This window comes from Carya illinoinensis, chromosome 9 (assembly GCF_018687715.1).
Source record: "Carya illinoinensis cultivar Pawnee chromosome 9, C.illinoinensisPawnee_v1, whole genome shotgun sequence".
NCBI classification, from domain to species: Eukaryota; Viridiplantae; Streptophyta; class Magnoliopsida; order Fagales; family Juglandaceae; genus Carya; species Carya illinoinensis.
In genome coordinates, this window is record NC_056760.1 from 36,703,187 (window position 1) to 36,722,493 (window position 19,307).

A 19,307-nucleotide genomic window follows, 5' to 3' on the forward strand; every position below is an offset into this window, starting at 1 on the left:
GAAGGAGAGAGTGACTATGGCTCTGAGTAAAGATGATGAAGTGGTCTTCGATGGTGGCTTCATGGGTTCATGGAGACAACCGGGAGTGGAGAAGATGAAGGGAAGGGGAGGAGAAGCCCAATGGTGCGTGCATTTTGAGTCATCAATGGGCGTTTCATTTGCACGTGGGCAATGGCTCCCAGGGCGGTTGTTTATAGCGTTTTTCATATTATTATACCGTTATCTTATTTGTCCATTTCCTTTGCATGCTTTATTGATACCAATATATTCGTTAAAAAAATTGAGCTATATTCAATTATTGATTGGATGGGGTGACTTGGTTGCTCCTGATTTTGACTCTATTGGCCTATGTTATTATGTTTTTCTCTTCTTTTGTCCATTATATATTGATACCATTATACTCCTCCTGATTTTGATGTTTCTATCATTTATATGCAAGTATTATCTTTAATATGATGTAATTAGGTCCTAATGATGGTTGGATTATTGATTTTTATTGGGAAATCAAACTTCGTTGAAAAAATGAGAAGGGGTTCAAACTCTTTGATAGGGTAATTCGGATGACCATTTAAGTAGTGAAATGTAACATAGAGGCAACTATAGCATTTGTGCTCATTCCTTTACGTCACCACTGCCTATTCTGAGCCTCCTTATGCCCTTTTATATTTAATTTATGAGTTGATTCTCTATCTTTATATCCATGAATTGATTTTGAACATTGAGAATGATTTGACATCTAAATTACTTCATTGTCTACAATTTATATAGATGAATTCACTAGAGCATGGAAATATGTTTTTCACAAACCTCTTAAATAGGGACTCTAACATTGAGAACTCATTTTTCAGCCAAACTCAACATAGTTCAGTGTTAGGCGAAAACTCTCCACATCCTCAACTTGAGGTTTTTACACTAAGAAATTACAAAAAAGGGTGCAAGCTTCACCCAAGAGGAAGACAAAATACTTATTTTGACATGGTTAAATACTAATTTAGATGCAATACAAGGAACCGATAAAAAACGCACCCAACTTTAGAAAAGAAAATATTCCTCTTATATTTTAATAAGTACAAGCAAACAACCACCAAATATACAATTGTGTCCTTAATGCATTGGTGGTCAATGATTCAGAAAGAACAATTAATTTTGCACATAACTAGGCTAAGTTGAAGGTTAAATTAAATTGCCTTGACCGAGCAAGACAAGGCATAAAATTCTTTTAGCTTTGTTATGTTGTTGTCTATATATCATGTTTGTGCTTTTGGATACTTGAGTACAAACTAATATTCCTTTATTATGTTCGTTTTGATTTTGTAAGTTTGACAAAGTGAAAATTATGTATTAATCATTGGAGAAGACTCAATTTCCATTCAAATATTGTTTCTCTACACTATTAAACATAAAGTATTACATTCACAAAGAGTTGCAAATATGGCAGCCCACACACTTGCCAAAAGTGCTCTTAGTTTGTATGATGATAATGTTTGTATTGATGTATGTCCTCTTTGTATTCAACATATTTAGGGCTGCAAATGAATCGAGTTGAGTCGAATTCAAACAAGGCTATTTGAGCTTGATTAGTATGTTTCCTCATTCGATCTCAGCTCGAATTTGAATAAAAATGGAATATTCTTGTTCAAACTCGGTTCATTTTTGAATTCAGCTTTAGCTTGACTAAAAATAAACAAAGGACTTAAACTCGAGTAGCTCGAACTTGAACTTGATTTTTTTTTTTTAAATTATAATCTTATCTTTTGATTAAAGAAAATTTTTTAAATTAAAATAAAAAAAAAAAACTCTAACCATTTACCCATTCAACCACATAAATTATTATGGCATAACTTTTTATAAAATAAATTAACTTATAATTATAATTGAAAAAATAATACATAAGATAAATGGAAGAAACTAAACTATTTAATATATATATATATATGGATAATATAATAAATCAAAAGTTTTAGTTGTATGATATATTATTATACAAATTATCCTATACGTAGGAACATAATAAATATATTATATAACGTTAAATTATATAAAAATTAATAATATATAATTAAATATATAAAATATAACTAAAATATAACGCATTCATATATAATACATATTATTAGTTTCAAAACTAGTTTAAACATCGAGTTTATGCGAATTTTATTCATGAGCTTAAATTAAGTTGAGCTTACTTTATGAATATCTCATTTATTAAATAAATCAAGTATACACCAATTGAACTTAAACTGTCCACAAGTTGATCTTTTTATTCCTAACCTTTTGGAGACACTGTTATGTTGTTAATGAATTTATCAGTATTTAATCTTTAAAAAAAATATTGAGGAGTTTAATTGTGGCATTGACACTCTAATGTGGAAAAACAAAAAGTCGATCGCAGGAAGGAAACACAATGTGATCTTTTCAATGAGGTGGCGAAATCTCGTGGGTTCAATGTGTTTTAAAAGATCCTGTCCGTTAAACGGATCATAATGCTTGCCTTCTAGTATATTTTACCCTTCGCCTCGAAGCGTTCTGTCCCGATTTGCAATAGGCGGAATCTGAGTGGAGGCTGGAGAAGCAGCGGCTAACTGCAACCCTCGTCGTAGTTCTCACGCAACCTCCGATTCTCACTCCCTCTGACCCTCTTCCTCACCATGGCAACCGCATCTGAGAAATCTGACCCCAATATTCTCGCCCAAGAAAACCCTAAGAAAACCCTAGACCCTACGGTCTCCGCCACCGCCATAACACTAGATCAGCACGAAGACCTGCCCAATGATACTAATATTCAACCTTCTTCTCAATCTTCGGTACCTGCTGCTGGTTCGGAGACGGGCGAGTCTCGGAAGGACGGAGACGATTCGAAGAGCGCGGTCGCCACGGTCGGCTCGCCATCTGGGGATGACTGTCAAGCTTCCAGTATTCAGAAGAAGATTCGCCGAGCCGAGCGGTTTGGTATAACTTTGCAGCTTACTGAGGAAGAGAAGCGTAATTCCCGAGCGGAGAGGTATAAATGATAGTTTTAATTTTTATTTTATTTTTTTTCTTGTGAATATAGCGCGCGCACACACACACACACACATATATATATAATATGTATATTCATGCAGTTATTTCTTGTACATTAGCTTGGAATTTTGTTTACTGGTTATGGTAATGCGGAGTAAAATTGCTGAAGGTAGTTTCCTATGCTAAAGTATTGTGAAGAGGGCTTTTTATGAAATACTGCAGATTGTGAGGTCCTCGCTAGATTGTAAGGGAATTAGTTGATGTGAAGGGCTTTCTAAGTTCATATAGGTAAATGTATGGGAATATTTATGGTTAAATTCTCAGCTAGCTGTAGCTTATGGCACTTTTATAGCCAATTTATTTATGATTCTATATTTGATAGTTTTGTTCTTACATTATTCCGTGCTTGAAATGACTTTCTAATTCCATATATACTTGAAAGTTCATTGCACATCGTAAGTTGGAATGGTTTTGTAGATTAAACAGTAATGCTCTTTCCTAAACTTCAAATTTATTTAGCTGTGTTTTTCAAGATTACTTTGTCGTGGGTGCAACCTGTACAGTGCAAGGTTTTCAAGGAGGCCAGAAAACCTGTTGCTTTTGTAAGCTGCGGGAGTAGTTTCTTCTGTTGACCTTCTTACACTAAGCAGACTGTGTATCCTATATGAAATGTGTGCACGTGTTTGTTCTCAATATTTTGCCATCCAACCTATTGCTATTCAGCTCAGAAACCATTATTTCCAAGGGATGGAATTGATTTATAGGAGTTTATTATCAAATAATCTTGCATGGGCCATAGGTTTAAAAGAATTGGTTGTGTTAGAAAACTGCAGATGCATAGTGAGCATTAACAATCTCTCTAAATCTATCTCTTTTCTATTTAAATATTTATTTCCATTGTTTCTTTATATTTTTTATATACTTGTGATAGTTGGAAGGTTTAACTAGATTGCTAGCCATCTTAAAAAAACTTCACTTCAAAAGTCTCTCTCTCTCTCTCTCTCTCTCTCTCTCTCTCTATATATATATATATATATTTATTTATTTCATTTAAATATTATTTTTTTATTCCCAAGGAGAGCTATGGTGTATGAGGAAGAGAAGTAAATCTGAACTACAACATTATTGTCAAAGATTTCCAAAAAGTCCACGTAAAGTATGAAAACTCATAACCAATAATAAATGGTCGACAGAGATGGATGATAGAGTAAAATAATTGAACTGGAAAACATCTAGAATAAAATAATTTTCATAATAAATGGCCAGCCAATTCAGCTGGCTATATTTGGCCAGCTCAAAGCTAACATTACTGAAGCTTTAACTAGTTTGTTATAGAGAGTTTTAATGTGTTTTTTTTTTTAAGATGGCTAGAAAACTAGTTATAACTTCCAACTATCACGATAATAAAACAATATAAAGAAACAATGGAACTGAAAATTTAATTATAATAGAGATAGATTTGGAAAGTTTTTTATATGATGCTTTTGAAAATTGGCTAGCTAAAGAAGAAAAGTTGATTTGTCTAGTCAAATCTTAGCTAAAGAAGAGCTAGTTCACAACTAATGCTCGAAAGGTTTTGTAAGTTCTGTAATAACTGGGGACGATTTTTGTCTTTGATTGAGTTGTTTAATAGTGTTTAGTCTGGTGAAATAGAGCTACTTTTACCATATTTTTTCCGGAAAAACATGATGGACCAAGTCAAAGAAACTTGAATTATTTTTTTTTTATCAGTAAAGAAACTCAAGAAGTTACTCTAGATGAGTGTGCCTTTTGATGGTAAATCTATGAAACCAGACCCATGTATGTTGTATGACCTAATCCACAGACAGAGGAAAGAAAGTGGAAGAAATATGATAATCCTCCTGCTGATTACACTAGGCTTCACAAGTGTCATATGTAGGTTTTATGCACACTAGATTGAAGGTCCTTATATGATAAACGAAGTTTACCTGTCGAGACATGTGAATGAACTGATATTGGGTTTGATTGGGCTGTTGGCATGCTGATTTTACTTTGCCTGGAGGTAGCTTTAGTTTTTTATTTCATTTTGATGTTGAGGAACTTGGAGACCATGTGAACACAACCTGTCTTTTACCAGGTTAAACCCCATTTTTTTTTTTGGCAGAACGGCTCATTTTAGATATTTTCCAATCACAAATTTAATTTAGAATCAACTTGAATTCCACTTTTTTTTTTTTTTCTGTTGATTATTTGAACTTTATCAAGTTGGATTGATCTATTTTAGGTTTGGCACTGGGTCACCCTTGCATGGCTCCGAGACATTGAAGAAGTCAGAGGAGCACAAGAGAAAGGCTAGAGCTGAGAGGTTTTATTTCATACCTTTATAATTCTTTATTATAAAAATTGAGGTGAATTTTGTAAATCTTTTAGTTAGTCATTTCTATGGTCTTGGCAGATTGCTTGTAAACAGTTTTTTGTTCTCCCAGGTTTGGGCTTCGTGACTCGTCTGTGGTTACTGATGAGGAAATGAAGAAGAAAGCTACTACTGATGAGGAAGCAAAGGAGAAAGCAACTATTGATGTGGAAGCAAAGAAGAAGGCTACGAGTGATGAGGAAGCAAAGAAGAAAGCTCGGCTTGCCAGGTTTGCACCAGTTTCTAAAACAGATGCCTTGGAGGAAGAGAAAAGGAAAGCAAGAACAATCAGGTATATATCGCTTCAAACTTTTGGCCTGCATACCCATTTATGGATAATTTATATGTTCTGGCAGTCTTAGAGTTGATGTCTGAATATTTTCTTGAGATTCTTATTCATGCAATTTTCATATTTTCTTAGGTTTTCAAGCTCTCCATCAAATTCCTTGTCCCAAGTGAATGGTAAAGGAGATATGGCACAAGTAAGGGCATTTTTAATGGGTTTTGGGCAGTCCCTTTGCATAACATAAAGCATAGAAAGTGTGCCATGTGCTGATGACTTTCTTTTCATGTGGATCAGAATGCTGCTATCACAGGCGAGACTGGAGGAGGGGCTTGATTTGAAGCATCCTTTTCAATGGTAGGATATATTTGAGATGTAAATTGCAGTGTTACTCCTTATGCCGTAGAAATTTTCCTTTAGGGTTTCTATACTCCCTAACCTTGTCAATGGAACCAATCTCTGCACCTTGAGTCTAATATATTTTTTTGTTGATAAGAAAATTTTATTAAGACAAGTAAATAGGCATAGCCCAAGTAGGAAGTATACAAATGCAGAAACCTAGTTACATGTTAAACCTTGAGTGTTTTATCTGTTACTAATGAAGAAGGATCGATTGTGATTCATATTAGGTGCTGTAGAGGGAAAACTTTCAAATATTTCTTTTAAGTAATAACTTCAAATCCCTATTCGTTGACCTAGAGGCCAAGTTTATTGGAACATTAAAAATTGAAGATTTTCATTATTTATATCTGAAGTATAAGGTTTTAACTCAAAAAGCAAAATAGAATAAGGTGAAGGGTGAGAGCCGCTTCTGATTGCATTGTCATACTCTCTTTTAGTCTAATTCTTTTATTGATATTTTCTCTATTAGCTGATCTATTTACTCTTTTTTAATCTTCTCTCTTTGTCCTTTTTTGACAGGTTTTATGATTTTCCTGTTTTTAATTCCCTCTTCGGCTTCTACACCATTCCTTTCTTCTATCACTAGCATTTCCAGATGCAGCATTTTCCGTTCTTAGACATGCTTTTTCTAGGAGTTCTATCATCCTGGATTTGGTTTAGCACAGTTTTCCCGGTGAGACCTAGAGTAATTTATGACTACCTCCTTCGTGTCAATTATCTCAAAGTCTCAGAAGAACATCAGAAATTCAAAAGACAAAAGCTACTTAGTAGATGATATTTGACATTTTAGATTTTTCATTTTCCAATTTACCCTTGACTAAATTCTCCTCTACTTCAAGATGTGGCTAGCATCTGATATCTCGTTATAGTTTTACTTTCGTGATCAAGTGGCATGGCAGTACTAAGTTGGTTTCATGATTTAATCATCATCTGATCCATTATTGGCAGTGTCAAAATGTGCTGTATTGTTTTGATATTTAGTTTGAATGGTTTTGTGGTAGAACTAATTAATGTTAGAATGGGCGTTCTGGAAAAAAAAAAAGAAAAAAAAGAAAAAGAAAAAGTGTCTCAGATTGATCTATTCTGCTTTGCTGAGCTTTTAGATTTAGGATTATTTACATATTTGCAGTTTCATGTGTCTACTCTTGATGGCTGGACCCATAGTGTGCACTCAACCTAGAATGAGATGTATAATTGCTTCTGCTCTGATAAGATTAGGAGAATGGCCTTGCCCATGGCATTTGTGAGGCATGCATATTTCAATGTCTTTGAGCTTCATTTTGAGTCTGTTTCCACCTTTAAAGAGGATGAGGACATGGAAGGAAGGAATTTTATTAGTTTTATATTATCTTGCACTTGTTTTTATTTCCAAATGAGGTTTTTACTCGTGTCTTATTTGATGATGATGGTGTAACACTGCGAATTTTAATACTGCTAATCATGGATCAGATCATATGAACTCATCATTGCTTTATATTAATCCGGTGCATGCTATCTCTTCAAGTTCCTGTTGGATCAGCCTAAGATTGAAAGGTATATGCTACTTAGTGCTGCTGTGCAACGCTTGATCATGAGAACCTTTCCCTGAATGTACTGGTAATTTGAAAGATATATCTGTCAGACGAAATGGAAAACCTTGATGGTGAATTAGTAAATTGAGTTCTATAAGAATTTCTGATGTTTCATTTGCACTTTGAGATAATTGCACTCTTTGGAGGTTCTGGTAAATTTTCTTTGGTCTCACTTCAAGAACTGCACGATCTGCAAGGTAGGATTGTGGAATGAAGACTCTGATAAGTAGGTGAAATTTCATTAGCATTGTAATTTTGAATTTTTAATGTGAAGCTTTTGATTGTTGAAACATTGGAAAATGCCCTGCTTCTTGGGAAGTTCTTAATAGGTTTCAAGTAGCATTAGATGCCTGTTTCACTAATGGTGGGATTTCAACTTTCATTCTTCTTGTTGCTTCATATGACAATTTCATGTAACTATTATACAACTCTTTTTAAATGGAGGGCAGTTTTGTAAGTAAAACAGTTGTAAGAGTCATTATTTTACAAGAGTTCTAGAGTGTGCAAGTCCTGCCTACTCTAGAAAAAGTGGAATCTACTGTTAAAAGAATGATTTTTTTTTTCATGTGCCTCAAATTTACTCACTTTTTTAAATAAAGTGTGCAGAGCTTGTACATCCTAATATTGCAAATATCATTTTTCATTATACAAAATGCTGTCCATTTGAAACAAGGTTGTAAAAAAGTTGTGAAAGAGTTGTCTGTATCGCATTACTTTAATGTTCTCATCATGGTGAATGGTGTTTTTGCCTAAGCTTAATTATAGAGATATTCTGTTCCATCCGTGCCCAGTGCACCTAGCTCATTCATATGAGGGTGGATCTTGGGAGCCAGTTATGGGGAAGTGTTGGGTTGCGTTTAGATGTTGAGATGAGTTGAGTTGGATTGTGAATGGTAGTAGTATTTTGTGAGTCTTATTAAAATGAGTTAAACTTTTTTAGGTTGAGAGAAGTTCAACTTTTTAGGTTGCAATATATAAAATAGATTGAGATGAGTTTATGTTTGTTATGGAAAACTGAAAAATAGTTAGTCTCGATAATGATCGGATTGAAATGAGTCAAGTTTGGTTCAATAACCAAACATAGCTGCAAGGGTATGTTTGGGAAGTAAGATGAGATGAGAATTATGTGAATAGGAGTTGAATGATTTGTAAATGGTAGTGAAATGATTTGTGGATCAATGTTATATTGGGTTATGAGAGAGAAAAAGTTGAATAAAATTATTATAAAATTAAAATATTGTTAGAATATAATATTTTTTATATTATTTCTATTTTAAAATATGAAAAAGTAGTATTGATTTTTGTGTTTTGTTTGGAAGTTCGGAAGAGTTATAATGATTAGGAAATGATTAGATGAGAAATTTGAAGATTTGAAAATAAAAAAATGTTGTTTGAGTGATGTTTGAGAATGAAATTATGAGAAGTTTAAAAATAAGATGAGATTATTTCACTTTTCAAACAAATCAGTAAGAAGCTTGGTGGACAATCAATGTATATGTATTCAAATGAGAAATTGTTGGTTAAAGACTAGTTTTTGCTTCAAGAATAGTTTGAGAATCAGATCGAAGCTGATATATGGTTTGTCAAAATTCCCCAAGGAAGTGACATGTCTACATATTTTGCTTTTAAAGAGTAACAAATGTATGTATGCTTTTGCCAATACCTGATTTCTTCTTTAGCTGTTGATTTAATAGAAAGTAAAGGCATGACATAACCACAACTCGATGGAAACACATTATCGAGAGTTTATCTGAAAGTTTGGGAGAAAATGTGATGTAGAAGTTAATGATGGCACTCTGCGAGAGTAAGAAGGGTTGTCGAGTCGTCAACATTCGTTCAGGGTTCAATTCTAAGATGTTAAACTGCAGATGCCTTTTAGGATGTGCTGTGTGTCATCTTTTGTGGGTTCGAGCCGGGGAGTTAATGAGGTTGCCAACTGCAAATTGAATTGTCATAGACCCCCAATGGCAGGCCCGGATGACTAATATTTAGCGGCGCGGGATATAGTATTGGAAGCTCTGTGAGTTAAAGCACAAACAATATAGAGAAGAAACACTATATCCATACGAAATAAGAGTACGTACGTACAGTGGTACACAACAAATATACTTAATAATACGAAACTACTTTCCAAACTTTACACAACCAAAATACCAACATATCAATACTCCAAAAAGATTAAAAAAGCTCGACCAGTATCACAAACATGCATGCAATTATTGTAAAATGGACAAGGATTGAGTTGAGATGCTGGCTAAGCATGGTCATGAGGTGCGTGGCCGTGAGCTTTGCAACAAACTGATGCATGCATGCAAGATTAATAATTAATGCTCACAAATTAGTAATTGATGAAGTAACTTAACAAGTACTACTTGATACGTTGTTGATGCAGCTGAGGCTTAAGGCTACCACACGGATTGCCTTATCGTGAGATCTACCCTATTCTAGTCTTGGTTTCTACTCACGTGGATACTTCAAGTCGTCGTACCCAAAAAATAAAATTAGCATTTTAATGAATAATAAAGAAAATAATGTCTATTAAAACAAGAAAAAAAGAAAAAAAGGTGTGGGCTCGCTCATAGCTGTTTAGTTGATGCCTTTGTCGAGGATTAACCCTATAGCGTGCTTGCTTCGAAGCCACAATCCATGCAGTGGCTAGAAAAGAAATGTTAAATGTATTTAAGAAAAACTTACTTCTCTACTTATCAGATATTTATGTGAGGATGGTTATTCCCGAGACTAGCTCTGGCCCTACTAATTTGGGCCATGAGATACAAGGAGGCCATGAGCCCAAGAGTAAGGGAGGAGTTGCACCATAGGCCCATCTAGCGCAGCCTAGGAAGCCCAATTACGAAGCAGTTGGAGGGCACACCATGGTCAATAACCACCTGACACCCAAGTGGCCGACAGGACCTTGTGAACAAGGATGAGAGTGATGCTTGCCCTAGAACCTCGATGTCTGGACGTGTCCCAGAACGGGGCACACTTGACCAGGGATATGCCACATTAAATGGGACATGGAGGAGAGCATGCCATAGCCAGACACCACGCCGCATTCAATGTGCTCCAAGGGGGCAGACACGCGATGACATGCTTCTTGGGATGCCAGTGGACGGCGCTACCCTGTCTTGGTACACTACTACTTGGCAAAGACACTGGTAGCAAGTCTGACCCAGGTACGGGCTAACACCCCCATGATCTTCCTTGGTGATCAAGCCTGAACCAGGTATATATACCCCCATCCCCACTAGGGGGAAAAGCTTTGATTCTTCTTCTACTTATTATGCTTCATTCTCCATTATTCTATAGAGAAAAGCTTCACTGCCTTTGACATTGGAGGTGCCCCATACCACCCGAAGCCCACATTTATACTTGATTGCATGTTTTGGCATTGGGCTATCATGGAATTACTCGAACTGCAAAACACGACATCAACAATTGATACGTTGAAAATTATAAAATTTAAAATTCAAAATTTGAGTTTCAAAAGAAAATTGATAAAATGAGTCTTGCGAATTTTTTATAAGTAAAATTGTAAGTATATATAATAGTACTACTCATGGCTAGAATCCTTCACCCAATTGTTGAAAGTCTTCCGCAAGTGTTTAAAAATATCGCGCTTCTACAAGTAAGTAGTGTCAGGTGCACGTCGAGACCATGCCCTGGGATGAGTACTGTACTCAAGTGTACAGAATTTGACGATGGAAAAAACAAGTTCACAAACAATTGCAAATCATGCTTGGAACACTCTAATTGCACATTCTACATTTTTCCCTATCTCTTGAGTTGCAATAAAATATTCTATTGTTTTCTTGTGGTGTAGGAATTATTCTTATGATTAATGTTATATACAGTCGTGAATTGTATAAGCGTTGTGCAGTCGTTTTGAAAAAGAGTGAGATTCACTATTAAAAAATTATTTTTTTTCATGTGAGTATTGTATTTATTCATTTTTTTTAAATGATTGCGGACGCTTGCACACTCACTATTAAAAAATGTAGAAAAAGACCATAGATCAATTGACTAAGAATGCCGTTAGAAAAAGTAAATAAAACACAATTGTTAGATTAAAAAATTTCCATTAGACAAAAAAAAAAATAACCGTTTTAAGGAAAAAACAAATATTACCATTGAAAAAACACATCATAAATGATACAAGCGTTAATTAAAATAACAATTGCTGGATAGAAAAATAATAAAATAAATGGGACTGTTATAAGATGTTGACAAATAGGATAGTTGGAGAACTAACAAAAGAAACGATAAATAAATAAATCTAATAATTTAAAAAAAAAAACAATAATAATAGCTAATTCAATACAAAGCTGCATATTTCAAATGACTTGAGCAAAATACAAGAAATGGCTCTTAACAAAACCATTACCAACAGAGATGAAGCTAGGATTGATTATAAGTAATTTGGAGGGGCAGGATATTTTAAGTCTTGAATAAATAGTTGAATTGAGATTTTTAAAAATATCTTTAATGAAGTGATAAAAAAACATTTAAGAAATAATAAATAAATAAATTACAAGTTTGCATTTTTTTAAAAAGATTTTTCATAAATTACACGAGATTTTTTTAAAAAAATATATATTTTTCACCTAAATAATTATAAAAATTTTAAAAGAGAAATAATTTGATGTGAATATTATATTCTTTTTTTAATATAATCAAAGAAGTTACTGATTGGTATCTCTTTGCTCCTCTCTCTTCCTCTCTATTGTGGTTGATTAATGTTTCTCTTATTTATGTTTTGATTGCTTAGAAAATGTGGGAAAAGAGAGGAAAATTGAATGATAACTCAACTAGTAGATACGTTTACCAGTGTTTTCTAGACAATTGAATTTAATATTTTGATCGATTTGCTTAAAGGGTATGTGCTTCGACTAAAATGTAATGCAGAAATACTGGGAAGTAAAACAGAACAAGCAATTAATGACACGTCCTGGTTTAGAAATTACACACTAAGTATATGTTAATTGGAAGTAGAGAGACGTCGGTCCATTGCTAGCAACGTACAAATGAGAAAAAAAAGATGAAAAAAGAATGTTGGTTAAAAAGAAGAGCAAGAGTTTAGTTTCAAATGAGCATATAGGAAGCCTGCAATCTTGAAGGCAGTGTAGAGTACAAAGTGAGTGAGAGAACGGAAGACCTTCTATTAGACTGCTAACTTGTGTCTAATCATTAACATCATTCCAAGAGATGGATGTAAGTTTTGCAAGTGGTGGTTGTAGTTTTTCCTAACATGGTGAGAATGATGCAAGTGTCATTAGGTAACAATGTTTGATAATAGACTATTTTGGCACTTTATGATAGGTTAAGAGTGTTAAATGGATTCAATGATCTCCTTTCTAAGGATTTACACTCTTTTATATAGAACATCTTTACATGGCTTCAATATTGTCTAATTTTGAGCTACTCTCTAATTTTGAGCGGAAAGACCACCTAACTTTGAATCCCTAAATTACGCCTGATGTTTAGCAGCGCCGTGTGTAGCCTCTCTCTATTTAGTAGCGCTGACTAGCCTACCTATATACAATCTAAAATACTACAGCTGTATATAAATATAATGTTGACAGTTGTACGTTGACAAAGAGTGCTTCGAAACTACCTAATAATTAGATTTATTTTTGGTAAAAATAAAGTTTGATTTTCTTTTGATCATATGCTTATATGTATTTTGCATATATTATCCGACAACTATGTATTTCTTTGATATGTATTTTTCAATCATAAAATAGTTCATAAAACAACATCTGTTGTTTCAATCATAAACTACCTTTACTTATTGTTTGGCTGCCGAGAAAAGAGAAAAAAGAAAAAAAGATGGGAAAACGATGATCCGCGGGAGAGAATACCAGACTCGTTATTTTTCATTATCCTTTCCATTGGTTTCAGTGGGTACAAGCTCATATTTACAATGTTAGATCTATAAAGGATTAGCATTTTCTTATCGCTGTGATGAAAGTTTGTAATTTTGTTCTTGCATACCTTGGCTGAGAATTGGAGCTCAGTTTTGTTGCCGAGAAAATTAAGTTGATTTATCTGCATATTTGTTAGGGGGAAAAAGTGATACCTATATTTTGACTGATGTATCGGAACTCTTTTTAATGGCTTCTACATCATGATTTTAGTTTTAGGGCCTAAACATTTTTCAGACAGAAGCTGCAAACAGAATAAATGATCATGTTTTCTTAAAGTGTTAAAAAAAAGAAAAGAAAAAAGACAGCACAGTAATTCATAAACTTACAGGTTACAAATAAATTCCATTTAAATGACACATCTTCAGAGAGGAAAAGTTGATCAGAAAACATATATCTACATGGCTAAGGTGTATGTCATCACCCCTTAATCTGCATGAATAAGTGCAAAGTCTTTGCATACATCTGCAACAGCTCTCCTAATCTTCTAGCAAATCTCATGAGAAATCTCACAAGTACTCCACTTTGGGATAAGAATCATATTCCCAGCAAATCTTTTACCCTTGTGATAAGGCATGCTGTTAAGTGCTATGCAAGCGGTAGGTGTTGGCAGGAGCCAGGACCCCTCCTCCTCTAACTGAAATGGGAGAAGTGTGGAGGGAACTCCTATTGATTGAATGTTGATCTATAAACACAACCACGACTGTGATATCGTCATGAAAATGCCTCCGCACCCCTCTATCGACCTTTTTCAGGTCTGAGTACCTCATTTCTCTTTTCTTGGCTGCTTCTCGAAGTGCAGCTTTGAGAAGCCTCCTGGCAACTCCCTGGATGGCAGAGGAATCAAAAGGTAAATCATTTTGAAACCACAGTATTTCACCAGTGACAAAGGGAGCACAGATTGTGGCATATGATTATGGCAGTAGTTATATTTAAAATATAGACAATAAAATCTTACATTCCGTGGGTGATTGTCGACAATTTGGACAGCCTCCTGATTACTAAGATGCTCCCATAGACCATCTGAGGCAAATATGAGAAATTGATCTTCAGGGCGTAGTTTATGTACTGAAATGGATGGCTCTGAACTAAGGATTGGCTTAAGGAAGGGTTCGGGCAGTCTAAATTTAGGCAGTAGAGGCTCTCTGTTGAACTCTGCCCTCTTCAGGTATGCATCACCAATGGATCTTGAAACCTGCAAAGTAAATAAGAAACTCTATTAACAGAATAATTCTTTTTTAAGTCCCAACAGTATTCGATATCCATCCTCATTATGCACTTGCATTAATCTGACTATGCTATGAAGTGCCCTAAGCACCTCTACCATTATTCCAATAATGCCAAAATACAATTTTTAATACGGACAGCAACTGTATATGGTATTTGTGGCCATTGCATACCATTCGAAATCAACATTTAGACTACTTCACCCTGACCAATTGAGTCATAATGCCATATCATCTACTTAAGCACAAGTAAACTGGCAAGAATCAAGATTTCAGATAGGCATGCTTTTTTGTTTTCTTATGATTTCCACTTTTTTATTTTTGAAAAGAAAGATGGTACAAGAAGCGTTTGTTCCTGAAGGCTAAATGTAACCAAAAATGGTAAAGACAAAACTTCAAGTGAAAAAATAGTAACGTGATCATAAAAAATGAAGCTTGTAGAATCATAAGTTGAATTTTTTAGAAGTGAATCAATAGTTAATGTCTGACTAAGAAAAAAAAAATACATTTTTAGATGCTAAAAAATAATACCTGTATGAGGCCCTTCACTCGCCAAACTCTATGCTTCAACACCACAATCTCCGAGTCCTGGGGATGCATTACCTGAAGTTCCTCTCTTACTGATTTTATACTCGCATTGTGCTCATCAGATAATTGAATAGCTGTGACTTCCCTATTGGCTCTTTCCACCCGCCCTAACACAACTCGGGAATCCCCAGCATTTGCAACATACAGAAGTCCATTATATATTACTCCCACCAAACAACATGATCCATCAGAAGCAATCTGTGGCTTACTAAGCCACTGTTTCTTCACAAGCGAGAGAAAGTCCTTTTCAGTTGCCATGAAAGCCTTTCTGATAACATTTTCTGATATGCCCCGATGCTCAGACGCGTATCCTGCATTACAAATAGAACATGACTTATGGTTCTATAACTTTAAGAATATGGAAATAACACATAATGAGAGTTACATTTGAATTTGATCCTTCATATTTAGTGTTCTATAGTCAGTAATTATCATGTTTTGTCTATCTCCAACTACTAGTTCATTGCACCAGCCAGTTGTGGATATATAAAACCGGAATCTTTAGAGCTCAAGAATACGAGTTATGACGTTTGAGATGAGGAAGTTCTGATCATAGTGACATCAAATTAGCCAGGTTTTTGCACACTTGCCAACTAATAATTAAGAGCATATAAAGAAGTAATAACACTAATTATTGAAACAAAATCTTTATCAAATGGAATATAACAATGCATTGAATATGAGAACATACTCTTGAGGTTTCCAAAAAGATTGTCGTTGACAAAACATGAAGCCTCGGTTCCTCCATGCCCGTCATATACTCCCACAAAGGTCCCCCGAGGACCCGATTCTGATGAGCTCAATGGGCCAGACTCGAGTTGGCTTTGATCCTCCAACAAGCTATTTGCCTGAATTACAGCCATTGAGAACTCCCCATGAGCATGGTGCCCCAAATCCTTACGCCACAACAAGCCATCAACCCTCCCATTCACATCACCCTCTACGGACGGTTTCCAACAGGGTTTAATCATTTTCTCGAGTAACCACTTATTAACACAAATGCATATGTCTCACATTTATCATCCAAACGATCCAGCAATCAAAATATTCCTCAAACCCAGATCAAGAGCAAGTCCAAAACCCAACCGCAGCTCCAGTTTCTGCTTATACTCAAAACCCACAACCCCAATTCCTAAAACTATATATCCACGAAACCAAGACACCATTAATATAAACAAACTTCAGATAAAGACCAAAACGGTATGGGCAAAATCAACTGAGCAACGTCTCTTGAGACAAGAAAGCAATAGTCTTAATGTGAGTTCAGAGAATATGGAGGTGTGCTGGTTCCGTGTACCTTGAATCTGGGTTGAATGTGTTTGGTTCTTCTATGTGTGCCATCTTTCAGAAGCAGACTTAGCTGTAAAAGCACTTAAAGATTTGATGTTGGCAGGGTTTGGTCCAGGATCGGAGTGATCAAAAGGGAGCAATGGATAAGAGAAGGCTTGGAGTCTTTTGGCACAAGATCTTAGATTGTTGTCCCCTGTCAGGGGAGATCTAAGATGAGGAAATAAAGAGATTTATACTATAAACTCTGACATTGTTGCTGGTGTTCTCTCTTTTGTTTTGTTTTTTATTTGTTTTTATGGTCTGTGGCCGAGTGATTTGTTAGGGCTTCTTAATTCCTTGGCTGACGTTTTGAGTTCTATGACCTTTACGAGCAGCAACCCATCATTTTAGGCAGTTTTTGCTCATCTCCTACTTTTCTTTCCTTTTTATTTATTTTTATAATTATTTCTTTCTTTCTTTTTCTTTTTTTCTCATCAATTAGTTGCACGCACACCCCTTGCAATGCATGGAGAAAATAGTTAATTTTGAATTTTATTTAGAACTTAGTTGTTTGAACATGACAGTCAATTATTAATTTTAGGAGAAGAAAAATCATTCAAAGATATTATAAAAATAAATTCATAAATTAACGTAATATTTTGTGATACGGTAGATATATATTATAATAAAAATAATTTTACAATTTAACATACTACGTTAATCTATATCAGTTTATAAATTTATCTATTTATAAAGAAAGTATTTCTCCAATTTTACTTAACTAAGTAGAGAAAAAAATAAGATGAAGTGTCACGGAGGAAAGAAGGTGAAGCGCTCTATACCTTCCCAGCTCCAGATTGTCTATCGTAAGAATGGATGATATAACTCAATAATAATTGTATATATTATAGATGATATTTCTCTTTTTAAAATTTTTGAAATTATTTGAAATGTCACTGCAAAGTATTTCCTTTGTTTTCATTAAAAAAACTTGATGATTTGAAATTGATCGTTGATGACGGATACAACCCTTTTTCTTTTTCTCGCCTCCCTTTCCTATGGCACATGCATCCATCACTCCTCATGTGTTAAATCCTCTACTATTCTTTCCCATGCTCACCCGCCTTGTAAAGGTTCCTTTGCCTGTGCCTAGAGAAGGAGGAATAGACCTCCCTCTTTTCCTCTTGGTATCCACCACCTCCATCGTGCGCTAGCCGCTCCACCTCCAACTTAGCTTTTTGCTCCACTTCTTAATGATTTTTGACGATGAGAAATGATTTAACTACAAAAATAAATTTACAAATTGATGTGATTTGACGTAATGTGTTAGATTGTAAATTTTTATTTTATTGTAGTCGGTTCAATAGGAGAGGATTGGTTATTACTTATAAATTTACCTAAGACCTTGTTTACAGGTAGTGTAAGATTTATTCATCAACAGATCTAATCCATCGTATGAAGCCATATCAATCTGTAAGTTTATTTTTTTTTAAATCTCTGAATGGCTATAATAGTTCTCTTTAGTGATATTATAAGATTTAGTTAGGAAACCATATATCTTGGTTTGCAACTTTAAAACAGTTTTGTGTGGTTCCATGTTATCTGCATTATAGCATTGTCTCCTACACATATTCTTCTCATCCATTGGACCATTGGAGGAGCATTACTTGCTTGGGCATATGGTTCATATTTGAGAATGCTAGATTCGCAGTTTAGGCAATATATTCTACGCTTGACTGCTATTTATAAATAGGATTCAGTTTGGGTTTATCGACCTACAAGTCCTACCAAACAGGTCGGGTGGTCATACCTAAATGGGTCGGATATGATGATGGGTCAAATTTATTTGCTTAAGTGAATTGGTCAACAAACCCGTAAACTAAATCGGATCAACTACAATAGGTTTTGTTTAATCCCCTAGCAAATCGAACATGTACTACTTGAAACTAAAACAAGATTTTGTTATCTCTAGTCCTTTTTTTTTTAAAGAACCAGATCATATGTTATCAGGTCATTATACTATTAGCTTTATTATCTTTAGTTACAATTACTAATGTGCCTCATTTTAAGTGATTGTTTATTCAAATGGTAAACGTACGAAACATTTAAAGCATAACATTGCTACTAGAGATCAAATGGCCATCCGATCTTTCTTGGGGCAATGTGGAGTTCTCACTACCAATTAAAGCAGACAAAGCAAAATTGGGTGCTGAAAGGCCACAACGAATTTCTTAGGCTACTTGAGAATATATTCTCTCGCAAGGAGGGTTGCATGTAAATCCAAAGCACCGACAAGACAGCATACCAGGCCAAGGGAATATATCTTGGGCATGGCGATCGTTTCTGTTTGAAATGCTCAAATTTCCATGTAAAAATATGACTTTAGTGCACCTTAACCATGAATTCTAGCTTCATTATGTGTACAGTCTCGGTTCAATTGCAATTTTTGTCAAATCTTCAATGCTGGAGCACCAATGCAAGCTTGATTGCTTCCTGCTAGAATCTCTCTGAATGAGTTTGACTTGAGGTTCACAATTTGGCAGGACGCCAGAGGGAATTCAGACCCAACTACTAGTCAAAAGCAACATTGAGCTAATTTGCTGTCCTGAATGCTCAACCCGAGGAAAATGGCTTAGAAAGTTTTGTTGTTCTTAGATGAGAGTAACG

At 34.8% G+C, this 19,307-nt stretch overlaps 2 protein-coding genes across 2 annotated transcripts; one reads left to right on the plus strand and one right to left on the minus strand.

Moving 5' to 3' along the window:
• Nucleotides 1-2,507: 2,507 nt before the first annotated feature.
• Nucleotides 2,508-7,995, plus strand: LOC122276110 (protein MODIFIER OF SNC1 11). Its single transcript, XM_043085590.1, has 6 exons — nt 2,508-3,001; nt 5,249-5,329; nt 5,451-5,669; nt 5,799-5,859; nt 5,958-6,017; nt 6,582-7,995. The coding sequence occupies exons 1-5, from the start codon at nt 2,649-2,651 to the stop codon at nt 5,994-5,996; spliced, it is 753 nt and encodes a 250-aa protein (XP_042941524.1). The 5' UTR covers nt 2,508-2,648; the 3' UTR covers nt 5,997-6,017; nt 6,582-7,995.
• A 5,845-nt stretch (nt 7,996-13,840) lies between these two features.
• On the minus strand, nt 13,841-17,009 carry LOC122274972 (probable protein phosphatase 2C 38). The gene is made up of 4 exons (XM_043083858.1): nt 16,063-17,009; nt 15,315-15,682; nt 14,516-14,752; nt 13,841-14,384 (listed from the first exon to the last, which is right to left on the minus strand). Exons 1-4 carry the CDS (start codon nt 16,340-16,342, stop codon nt 14,139-14,141), a joined length of 1,131 nt encoding a protein of 376 aa, XP_042939792.1. The 5' UTR covers nt 16,343-17,009; the 3' UTR covers nt 13,841-14,138.
• Nucleotides 17,010-19,307: the final 2,298 nt, after the last annotated feature.